Source organism: Drosophila eugracilis, unplaced genomic scaffold (assembly GCF_018153835.1).
Source record: "Drosophila eugracilis isolate 14026-0451.02 unplaced genomic scaffold, ASM1815383v1 contig_2171, whole genome shotgun sequence".
Lineage (NCBI taxonomy): Eukaryota > Metazoa > Arthropoda > Insecta > Diptera > Drosophilidae > Drosophila > Drosophila eugracilis.
Window position 1 is genome coordinate 7,501 of NW_024573057.1, and position 12,376 is coordinate 19,876.

At 42.6% G+C, this 12,376-nt stretch overlaps 1 protein-coding gene across 7 annotated transcripts in view; it reads right to left on the minus strand.

Moving 5' to 3' along the window:
• Nucleotides 1-12,376, minus strand: part of LOC108112064 (zinc transporter 2) — a 74,865-nt gene that overhangs the window by 268 nt on the left and 62,221 nt on the right. For 5 of the 7 annotated variants that reach the window (XM_041818486.1, XM_041818487.1, XM_041818488.1 and 2 more), the window contains exons 8-10: nucleotides 215-384; nucleotides 81-151; nucleotides 1-20 (exon numbers count right to left, since the gene is read on the minus strand). The exon at nucleotides 1-20 is cut by the window's left edge and continues 268 nt beyond it. In XM_041818486.1, the coding sequence (XP_041674420.1) occupies nucleotides 1-20; nucleotides 81-151; nucleotides 215-384 (261 nt within the window). Of the gene's footprint in view, nucleotides 21-80; nucleotides 171-214; nucleotides 385-8,349; nucleotides 8,451-12,376 lie in introns of those variants that run through there. The other 2 variants (XM_041818491.1, XM_041818492.1) reach the window with 2 other exon arrangements.

Below are 12,376 nucleotides of genomic sequence, written 5' to 3' on the forward strand. Positions count from 1 at the left end.
AGTACTGTCAGTTCGAGAGTCTGCAACATTATGTAACGTTTATGGCTGGTACAGAAAACTCGTAAATTTTGAATGCTTACATATGGCGAGATGGACCATCATTACGGTTTGCTGAGTGGCTTGCTGCCACACGTTGAGGTGGTGCACAGATCTGCCAATAGAAGTAGGACCTTACAGTAAGGTTAGCTTGCGCGAATTCTGTGGACTTACTCACCTGACACCTTTTAGGCTGCTCAGCTCGTAATGCAAGGTCCGCAGGTTAAGGTTTTGTGGGACTGCGTTAACGAGGATAGCAATAGATTCCCGAAATAATTGGACTGTTGTCAAAATTACAATAATTGAAAAAAGGAGAGTGCACAATGGATCTGCATATTTAGCATTTGGCTGTTATGTAAAAATCAGAGACAGAAACATTAGAATGAATAATAAATACATAAAATAGTTTTAAAAACTTATTCTGCCGTCCTTTTAGTTAATTAAACTCAAGATATTAAAGGCCTTGACACCCAAATATATATAAAGTATGAAATACTAAGTTTTTCCATTAAAGAGAAAACATTTAAAAGGAAACGCCACACGGAAAAATACAGATGTAGTCACTTACTATACCAAATCGTTGAAATGGAATTCAACATTTTAATTTTTCCCAGTAGTATTGAAGTAATTATTTCCCGTTACTCGTAGAGTAAAAGGCTATACTAGATTCGTTGAAAAGTATGTAACAGGTAGAAGGAAGCGTTTCCGACCCTATAAAGTATACATATTCTTGATCAGGATGAATAGCGAAGACGATTGAGCCATGTCCGTCCGTCTGTCCATCTGTCCGTCTGTCCGTTTGAACGCTGAGATCTCAGGAACTATAAGAGATACAAAATTAAAATTAATCATGAGGATTTTTGAGGTCCCTATGCAGCGCAAGTTTATTAAAGCATTCTGCCACGCCCACTCTAACACCTACAAAAAACAAAAATCGCTGAAATCTCCAGAACTACTTGAGCCAGAAAGTTGAAATTCAGAATCTATAATCTTTAGATGCCAGCACATCTTATAGTGGTACTACTAGCCGGCCACACCCATCCATGATATCTCGGTAAATATGAAAGATAGAAAGTTCGGTTTAAGCATGCAGATTCTTATGATGCTCCAAATGCAAATTTATTTTTCCCATCTGGCCACGGCCACCCTAACGCCCACAAAACCCGGAAAACCAAAAATGCAAAATCTCGGAAACTATAAGAGCTACAAAGTTTTGCTTAAGAACACAAATTTATGAGATGCCACAGCAACTTGCCAAGAGTTTTCATCCTGCCACACCCACCCTAACGCCCACAAACCGCGAAAAACTAGGGCGTTTTTTTTAAATGGGATCATTATTTTGCAATATGAAGAAATTTAAGTTATAAGCCCTTACATGTGCAGTGACGTCACTATCAGTTACTCAACATTTTTTTTCCGACAATAGGTGGCGCTTTGGAAATTTTAACTAGCAAAATGAATAGTTTAAAATTGTGTAAAACAGTAACGGGTATCTTATAGTTGATTTAGCTATGTCCATGTGTTCGTCTGTCAGTCCTTAGGACTCCACTCTAACGCCCACAAACCGCTATTTATCGCTTTATTTTCACTATTTATGAAGAAATGTAAGTAATAATGCTTTCTCTGACAATAGGTCCCGATTTGTGAATTTCCACTGGCAAATAGAATATTTTAAAATTGTGTAGAACAGTAACGGGTGTCTTATAGTCGCGTCACCAAGATATCGTGAACTATAAGTGACTTAAAGAAGTCACTGGAGGGTAATATGACCTTCTGAGAGTGGTCACCACTTGTTAAAGATATGTGCGATAGAAGGTTTCCTGCGGTCGGGGATATACCGATCCGTGGGTCTAGAGATAAGGATTTTCAATTCTCATGTTTACTACCTAAGCTAGGATTTTAAGAAATAAAACCAGTTTGAAAAATCAACTCAATAGTATTAGACGCTTGTTTCATTTACAGCCTCTCTATTATTTTAGTCCTTCGACGACTCTCTCTCTCCCCTGTGGTAATAGGTCCAGAGTGATTAATCAGCACATAAAAGTCTGTAGGTAAGTGCTAGACCCCTGCAGCTTAAGTTACCAAAAATAAGAATCTCTTGTTTTCCCCCGCGACGAAAAAAAACAGAGAGCAAAATAAAAAGCAAAAAGATACACAAGAATCTTTTCAAATATATGAATTTTTAACGCGACGGTTACGGAGTGCCATGTAAAAAAGCTAAAATAACAAGGCAAGGACTGTTAATCCAGTGAATCGAACCAAAAAAAAATAGTTCTAAAATTCAGACTGGAAATAAATATGTCTGTATATATATATAAATTAATCATTTCTAAACGAAGCCAGTAACGGTAGCAAGAGCCAACAACAGTTGCAATAGAAGTCAGCGGACGGAAGCGTCAAGAGACCAGCATCAGCAGCAGCATCTTCATCAACCTCCAAGCGGAATGCCAGATAAGCGAAAGTTGTATATAAATACCTACTAAAACCCAAAAAAAATATATATAAATATATTATAAAATACATACAAATATATAAATCCCAAAAAAAAAAAGTTCAAAATGATGTCAGAAAAAAAAATATATTTATTAAAGGAGGAAGAGATACAAAATAGAAATCAAGCTTGAAGGTTCTTGAGGTTTTTAGCATCCTGCCACGCCCACTCTAACGCCCACAAATCGCGAAAAACTAAAATCGCTGAAATCTCAGGAGCTATTAGAACTAGAAAGTTGAAATTCAAAATGTATAATCTTTAGATGTCAGCGCATCTTAATACTATCCGGCCACACCCACCTATACGCCCACAAGGCTCAAAAGACCGTTTTCGGATTTTTAAGCAGCATTAGTCAATTTGGTCGGATTTAGCCTAGGGCTAAATCTAATACATCCGACTCGGTCATACCGAGGGAGCACTGCCAATCGGACACTCGCCTATGCTCGCCAGCAGCAGATCCACTGGATCACTGCCGGCACTTTCGCAACAGCACCACAGGAGCTTTGCATTCCTCGCGCGTCGGACCCCAAGAGCCTCGCGTCATATCTCGCAACAGTCCCACAGGGGCTTTGCATCTCTCACGCGTCGGACCCAATGGGCCTCGCGTCATCTCTCGCAAGAGACCCACAGGGGCTTTGCATTTTTCACACGTCGGACCCCTCGGGCCTCGCGTCATCTCTCATACCAGAGACCCACTGGGTTTCGATTCATTCTCTCTCATCCCGAACCCCAGGGTTCATTTCTCTCTACATTCACACTCGCTCGCGTGACTGGCTCCCGAGCCGGCACACGCTCCACCGTTCCTATTCTTTTCCCCCCTTTCTTAGCTAGCGGATCACTAAGACGGCCTGGCCCTGTCCCCACGCGGCTTCCCCTCGGCACACTTCAGAGCAACGGAGGCCCGGCTACCCACTTCGGAAGCTCTTCCTCCCATGCCTGCAGACAGCCCACGGCGAAGACCAGCCGATCCCTGATAATCAAGTCTGTAACCCTTGATAGGCAATAAACAACTCAAACCTGTTCTATCCTTAACAAAACAACCTGCGTCATCGTCTGGGTGGAATAATCTTTTCAGCAACCACGCCGGATATCAAACTAAATGTTGGAACGAACTGCTGGTATCCGGTGAACTGTCCCAGCCATCCCAAAGCAGGACCGATACATGCCGCCCGAAAGAGTAATGTCGAGCTGGGTATACCTAGCTACGAAAGCAAAACTATTAGAAGTAGAGGGTCATGGGAATTAAGACAGAGGTTGGCGATATACTCAAAGAGCACGGAGCACACAGAGGACAACAAGACAAGGTTGATGGAGGTATCAAATAAGTACAAAAAAATGAAAATACCTGGTGGAGGAGTCCAGGTCGAGCCGGACAACAAAAAGATGACCACAAGAGAGGAAACACGGAACACTGGAGAAAGGATGAAAGAAATCCTAGACAGACTGAGGAGTTGGGGAATACGGTACCAGGGCACATCCAACCCACTGGAGTTCCAAGGCAAGATGGAAGAATGGGCCAAAGGATATCGCATAGACAAGGATGCATTGGTACAGACGATGCCATTTAACCTAGAAGGCGCCGCAGAGGACTGGTGGAATACGACACCGAGCCGCATGAGGACGTGGGAGGAGCTGAGAACCAACACGAAAATACGCGATGGAGCTGAGGAAGCTGATGAGATTTACCGACTACTCAGAGGAGGAAAAGCTGGATAGGATATACAAGAACTGTCGGTGAAGACAAAGCTGTATGCACGAAGATCAGGCTTTTCGTCACTATGGGAGTTCCTAACACTGGCAGAAGAACTGGAGGAAATTCAGGCGGCAGAGAGACAGGCACAACCGGCAGAGGAAGGGAATCGCGGACTAAGGCCAGAAATCTGCATGAGATGTGGAGGAACAGGACATGCCACAAGAGCATGCGGAAACCCCTCTAGGCTATTCTGCTGGGTGAGCGGAAGGAACGAGAAGAGGACAACGGAGTGTTGTAGAGCCCGGTTGGAAAACGCAGGAGGCTTGAGCAGGTAACGCTGGCAGCTCAAGACCAACACAAGGACCAGCGGGAGGAGAGTCGATAAGCTACGATGGATTTCAGGTGATGGCAGAGACGGAATGGACAGATTCGAACAATCCAAAAAAAAACGTTCAGGGAGCACAGCGCCCAGCTACAGCGGGCAGCAAAAACAGCAAAGGTGATACCAACACGGGTCGCCGGACCCGAAATAAGGATCCGGACGGCGCCAACCCGCTTGGGGACCAGGCGCAACACTGGAGACCAAGCCCGGCGGATGACAACACCACATCGGGAAGCTCCGAGCGGGAAACGGGCCCCACCCCCTCAAGACGATCGAGCGGCGTGAACTCTCCGGACCGGGACGTACAACAATGTTGCGTCTCGGAGGGTTCGAGTGGGGAAACCGCTGGCCCACCGCAGGTCGAGGCAACAACAACAAACGACTTGGGGTGGACAGTGCCGACAGGAGTAGTCCGCCTGCCCGCCCCCGTGGAACATATCCAGGAGAGATGGAGGAAGAAGCCGTTGGGCAAGCAGCAAAGCTTATTAGTTCCGGAAGGAGACGCCAAACGGAACGTGCTCTTCGGCAGAGGCCGGAGGGTCACGGTGCGCCGATTGGTCCGGAGGCGGCAGGAGGAGGCGAGACACGCACACGCCGGCTGCTAAAAAAAAGAATAAAACATAATTATACCCGTTACACGTAGAATAAAAGGGTATACTAGATTCGTTGAAAAGTATGTAACAGGTAGAAGGAAGCGTTACCGACCCTATAAAGTATATATATTCTTGATCAGGATGAATAGCGAAGACGAATGAGCCATGCCCGTCTGTCCGTCTGTCCGTATGAACTCTGAGATCTCAGGAACTATAACAGATACAAAGTTGAGATCAACCATGAAGATTCTTGAGGTCCCTACGCAGCGCAAGATTATTACAGCATCCTGCCCACTCTAACGCCAACAAATCGCGAAAAACTAAAATCGATGAAATCTCAGGAACTTTTAGAGCTAGAAAGTTGAAATTCAAAATGTATAATCTTTAGATGCCAGTGCATCTTTAAGTTCTATCCGGCCACACTCACCCTTACGCCCCCAAGGCTCAAACTATCGGTAACTATAAAAGGTAGAAAGTTTGGATAAAGCATGTAGATTTTTATGATGCTCCCAATGCGAATTGTTTTTTTCCGATCAAGCCACGCCCACTCTAACGCCCACAAAGCCAAAAAAACGAAAAATGGAAAAAATCTCTAAAACTATAAAAGCTACACAATTTTGCTTAAGAATACGTATTTAAGAGATGCCTATGCAACTTGCCCCAAAGTTGCATCCGGCCACGCCCATGGAAGAAAAATAGACCGACTCCTAGGTCAAAATACTGCATTTGAATGGATAGTGTCGGGCTGCACAAAATCAAAAGGCAATAACACAATAGTTGCAACCATGATTCAGTGCAAAGATATGACTTAGAATTTGAAATATGCGAAGAAAATTTCATTAAACCAACGAAAAAAGAATCGTCAGGTCAATGTGTGGTCTCAATCCCTTTTAAAGGAAAAAGTTTTGGAAGATTCAAACAACAAAGCCATGGCTTTTAAAATTTAAAGAAAAAATTTGGTACCAATATATATTCGGATAATGGTACTAATTTTGAAGAGCTGCGCGGAAGTAAGACGAAGAATTAGTAAAAGCCATACAATATAACTCCAGAGTAGCGGCAGAAAAGAAAACCGAAAAAATTCAGTGGTATATTATCCCGCCGGCAGGACCTCACTTTGGAAGTATTTGGGAAGCAGGTGTTAAGTCCGTTAAATATCATTAAAAAAGAGTAATTGAATATAGTATATTGACATACGAAGATTGTCAACCCTTTTATGCCAAATCGAAGCAATATTTAATTCTAGACCGCTTAATTAACGGGAGAAAACGTGGATGATAATGAAGTGCTAACGCCCGGTCATTCCTTTATAGGCAGGCCTACGATGGGTATAGTGGAGAAATTAGGTTAGGACTTAACAGGAGTCCCACGTCAACATCGCCGTGGTGCCGGGTTCAACGTCCGATTAGTTATGTCACGGGACCTTCGTCCCACGTGGTCTCCTGGCCGATGCTCGCAAGGTGCAGAAGTCTTCTTGGTCAGCGGCGGGCTCTTCGTAATGCGGAGCCTTCGCAGGTGACGTAGGTGTATGGCGTCAGTTAGACGAGAAATATGGTGGAAGGAACTACCTTCGTTGTCAGTGGCCCTTAAGGCACACTAACCCAAATCAGAAAAATAACGGCTTCCGCCGGAGTAGATTTCCTCGAGCTACTGCTCTTTATTGGAATACAAAAGAAGACTAAAACTAAGAGCCAAAGCAATCTAAGCATTGTCTCCGAGCCAGCGGAGCAGCTACGCCAAACCTCGGCCATGCGGTCCGTAACATCGATTAATATGCCTATGTCGGGGCCCAAAGACAAAGCTCAAGCTCTTCTGCATGTCGGCAAGCCGACTGCGCACCCACGGAGAGCCCAGATTGAGCGAGCGCAGGTACCCGAAGACCTAGCTCTATTCTAGGGTGGCCACCAGGGAAGGGTACGACCTACTGTTACCCCATAACTGAGACAGTTGTAGAATAAAAAAAATTACGAGCCTAGATAGGTGGAGGTTAATTCGTAAAATGAAAAGAGATTTTGGATAAAATGGAAAGAGGATTATTTAAATACGTCGCAGCAAAGATATAAAAATGAAAAAGGTAGCCAAAATATAGAAAAAGGGCAAATGATGCGAAAGAAGAAGAAATTCATAAAGGCAGGGACGATAAAGTTACGGTTGTCAAAGTAAAAACCTCAGAAGCATCATTTACTAGGCCGATTACCAAGTCTTTAATTAATGTATAACAAGCTGAGGATGCAACCACAACTTTAACCGGTAAAACCAAATAGAGCTTCGATTTGTGTATATAAAACAATAGTTGGTTCCACAAGTTACTGGGTAGAATTGGAAAAGAAAAGTAGTTGGCTGTTTAAAGTTCCACTTAATACCAAAATATGCAATGTACTGGATCTCAAATGGAGTTGTGTGAGCTGCCTGAGCCAGGGATTTTCAGTATTGCGCCGTATTGTACTGCAAGAACGGATGACAACATTTTAATAGCTCATCATAATATTCAATCGGGAAGTGAAAAGACATTGTCAACACCATACATAGGAGATGTTACTGAAGTTCCTAAAATTATGTGGGATCCGTTTAAAGTAACGCCATTAAATTATACAATTGAAATTAATAAATTGAAGAAAGAAATTAAAGAGCCTAACAAAAAACTATCCACAATTGAACGATTTGCATTTCCATCATATATCCGGACATGCTCATATCAATGAAAATATAAGACTAGGATGTCCGAATTTATGATGGCTATTAAGTTATGGCTGTTTTAATAATATACTTTGTGAAAAAATGTTTTATTAGTCAAAGATTATTGTTAACTAAATTTCAAGCTTGCCGGGCCTTTGGAAGAATGTTCATCAGAACACGAAGTATAATAAATTTAATGTTAAGAAGGACAGACTCAAGCCAATGTTATATTTAAACAAAAATCGAATGTTTACAAGGAAATATAAATAAACAAAAAGAGCACGATTTAAGTTAAAAAATTAAATGGAATAAATAATTACATTCCACTAAATCGTTAAAGTATAATTGTCCATAAGCAATGTAATATGTAAATCTTAAATCAGTTTTGCCTGCCTTTGGCAGAATGTTTAGAAAGAACACACATATATTAATATCAGAGAGATAAGAGTCTGTCTATGTTTAGGACATGTGTGCATACCTAGAACGCTTGGTGGGTAATATGACCTCCTGCGGGTGGTCACCACATGTTAAAGTCCGATAGAAGGTTTCCCGCGGTCGGGGATACTCCAATCCGTGGATCTAGAAATAATAATTTTTAATTCTTATGTAAGCTACAGAAGCTAGGATTTTAAAAAATAAAATCAGTTTGAAAAATCAACTCAACAGCTCAACAACTTTACAGCCTCTCTAACAATAAGAGCTTTAATAGGGTTAATCAGTATGTATTCTAGAGATGCCAATGCTGCTTTAGGTAGTTATACAAGTTACTCGTGGAGTAAAAAAGTATATTAGATTCTTTGAGAAGTATGTAACTTGTAAAGTATTCTTTATCAGTATCAATAGCCCAGTCGATTAAGCCATTTCAGTCTGACCGTCCGTTTATCCGTCTGACGGTATGTGTTCAAGCATGAACATGAGATACCCACCATGTAAGGCAATCATAGCCATCTGGTTGTACTTAAACTAAGTGCAGCTCATCTACTCTATCGTGGGAATGATATCATATTACTATATCCCGCATGTGAATTTAGGATAGTCCCGAAGAGATAGCCTTAACTCCCTCTTATTTTACAAGCACGGCGCTAGCACATAAATATTTTAGAATCATCCCGAACAGATGACCTTATCTCTCTGTTGTCTTACAAACACAGCGCTAGTACATAAGTAATTTAAGAAACGGAGTAGTACAACCGACATCGTCAATGCATTCGGATCTGAATTCGCTGATAAGTGCTACAGTAAATGTTCTCCAAGTAATGGCGTAAACAGTATGTACGCTGAGATCTCAGGAACTTTAAGAGATATAAAGTTGGGTTTAAACAGTAAGGTATTTCAGCATACTGATACGCCTGAAATCTCAGGAGCTATTAGAGCTAGAAATTCAGTATGTATAATCTTTAGATGCCAGCCCATCTCTTAGTGGTACTATTATCCGGCCGCAAAAGACGGTTTTCGCATTTTCAAGTTAACCTGATATCTCGGAAACTAGTGATAGAAAGTGATAGAAAGTTTATGATGCCCCAAATGCGAATTGTTTTTGCCCTGTATAAACTATCGAGCTACTGCTTGCTACCTATTTAATTGCTGCTGCTCAGGTAGCTACAGAGCTGCTGAGGCGGTTACAAAAAGAGCGGCTATTTTTTCCGCTAAGATTAGATGGACCCTAGGAGAACTTTAGGCTTTAGATCGCGATGGGAGACTGCTGGTGCTTGGTTGACTACTGAGGGTGCTCTTGTGGGCGCGGTGGGCGACCGCGTGACTCCAACCACTGTAGGTATCCATCGATATTCTGGCGTTTATTGGGGCGCGTCCCACGATGCCCGCGCAACTCAGAACTTGCTCCAATAGGATTCAAGAAAATTTAGGATGAACGCCGTCAGAAACCTGCTTCAGCTTACCTATGCAATACACATAAATATGCAACCCTAATTTCAGAACACTTGTAGGTTGATTTTTTTATTTTATATATACGTGCTCGCACAAACGCTTCAGGCGCTGTTACAAGCCCCCCGTCGATATCCATCTACGGTATTTGTACCAGATACTCTAGATAGATGCCGCCTGAAGCTAGGTCACTGGTCAATGTCCTCAGCATGATAACATGCCCTGCATGCCCTGCCCCTAATGCACCGAGGAACGCAAAGCACAACTAATCCTACTCAAATTCTCGTCCCAGTCCTTTTGGACAGAAGGTACATAAGCCCTGATTCCTGAGATAACGGAGCGATTAACCCGTTCCGAAGCGTTAGCTTGAAGGGCATGCACAGCAGTTAATATGGCGTTACTTCGTACTGTTGCATTAGCTTATTAAAATCTTCAGCCCGAAACTGGGAGCTGTTGTCTGAAACAATGGTCATAAAAAGTTCACTCTCAAGATTGTTTACTACTACAGCGGTATTTATCTATTCCACCGGTTTCAGGAATACATATTTTGAGAAGTGATCTAGCACTATAGAAATGCCAACATATACGCTTCGAGAGCGCGGATAGAGTCCGAGGAAATCAATAAAAAGTTGCTGGAAGAACCGTAGTGTTTCCGGAGCTATTCCTAACGGCGGACGCAGAGAACAATTAGGCGACTTGGTGGACTTGCACACTTCGCAAGCATTGACATACGGTCTGACATCTTTTACTAATCCGGGCCAATAGTAGTATCGCCTAAGTCCCTCTATAGTTTTGTGTATCCCGTGCGAGCATAAAGGACTGTCATGAGCGCGAACAAAGACTTCTGGGATCATTTCTTTGGGTATCTACAGCTTCCTTGAACACTTTCTTCCGTCAGATGTTCTGCCTTCTATATAAATACCCATTGTCGTCTTTCAAATCAGGAAAATTGGTCTCGTTAGCGCTGTCACTATCGACTAATGACCAACCAGCAGTCTTGAAATGACTAGAGCTTAAATCGACAAGTAGCCCATCTTGTAGATCTATAGCACCATGCTCGCCTTTGTTGACTCGAGAAAGTGAATCGGGAACTACCCTTGCGGTAATCGATATGAAACTTGTACGGTTGTAAAGAAATCTCCCATTGACCCAGTTGAGAATTTAAATCGCTATTGGCCATAAGCCACTTAAGAGAAGCATGATCTGTGACAATTTTGGTTTTTTAAAGAGCAACAATCGCTGCCAAACACTCTTGCTCCGTGACGGTATAGTTCCGTTGCGCCTTGTTCAACTTTTTCGACATGAAAGAAATCGGGCGCTCGTCTCCTTTTTCAGAAACCTGAACCGAAACTGTCCCTACCCCGCTCTTGCTGGCATAACAATGTATCGAAAAGGGCTTCGAAATCTGGGTTGCACAGAACAGGCGCTTCCGTTAAGGACTTCTTTAATTCTTGAAAAGCCTTTTTTGCTTTAGAAGTCAAACTAAATTTACGCTTTGTCGTCATCAGGTCTGTTAAAATAAATAATAAAAATACCAGCCACAGAATCCCATAAAGCTTCTTAGGGAGGGTTTTCGGAGTCGGAATATCTATGATTGCCGCCACATTGTGCGTATTCCGCCATCACCAATGATGTGGCCTAAAAACAGCGTACCCGTATCATGCACAAATGGCTTCTGCTAACGTTGATTGTTAAGCCTGGTCTTTTAATGTGTAGAGTCAATTCTCTGAGCACCTTCAAATGAGTCTCGAAGCTTGACGAAACCACCAGTAAGTCGTCGAAATAAACGAAAACTTTATTTCGGTAATGAGGCAGTTTCCCCTTCCTCATCAGTCTTGACATGGTTCTTGTTGCATTGCAAAGGCCGAATGGCATGACCTTGAATTGGTAAAGCGGCCTACCGGGAACAGTAAAGGCCGTTTTGCCGCGAAATTTGATTTCTAACAAATCTAAGGTAGTAATGAAGTCTGTCTTGGGAAGTCGTCTCAAAATCGTTTATTTGCGGTAAGGGGTAAGCGTCTTTTTCTGTAAAGCTATTTCCCTTTCGTCAATCAAGACAAATTCGGACTTTACCATGCTTGGCTTACCATAACTATTGGCTAGGACCAAGCTCTTTGCGACTCTTCTATAACGCCTCACAGTAACATTCTGTCCATTTCGGTATACATAGACTTTTCTACGGCCGGCGAAACCGGAAAATTACGTTGTTTTATGGGTTTTGCACTACCCACGTCTATAGGGCGCGTGATTAAATTAGTCTTCCCAAAACCTTCCGGCGTGAGAGATGGAAAAAAATTTATAATTTCCGAAAGTTTTCTTCTGGTCTTCGGATAAAACATGGGTATCGGCACTACTGCTGTCACTGACTTTGGCTTCAGCTAACTCTACTTCTAGGTGGTAGTGCTTCCAGAAATGTATCCCCCAGTATAAGTGGTTTTTCAGAGAAGGCACAATGTAAATAGGTTGACATTTCTTAACATTTGCGTATTCTATCTCAATCTTGATCCGGCCTACTATACGCTGATGACTTCCGTCAGCCGTCACAGCATTCCTTTCCATCGCCTTAAAAGGCACATTTCCCCCCTTAAGGGTCAGTGACCTGTTTGCCAGAAGGTTTTCAT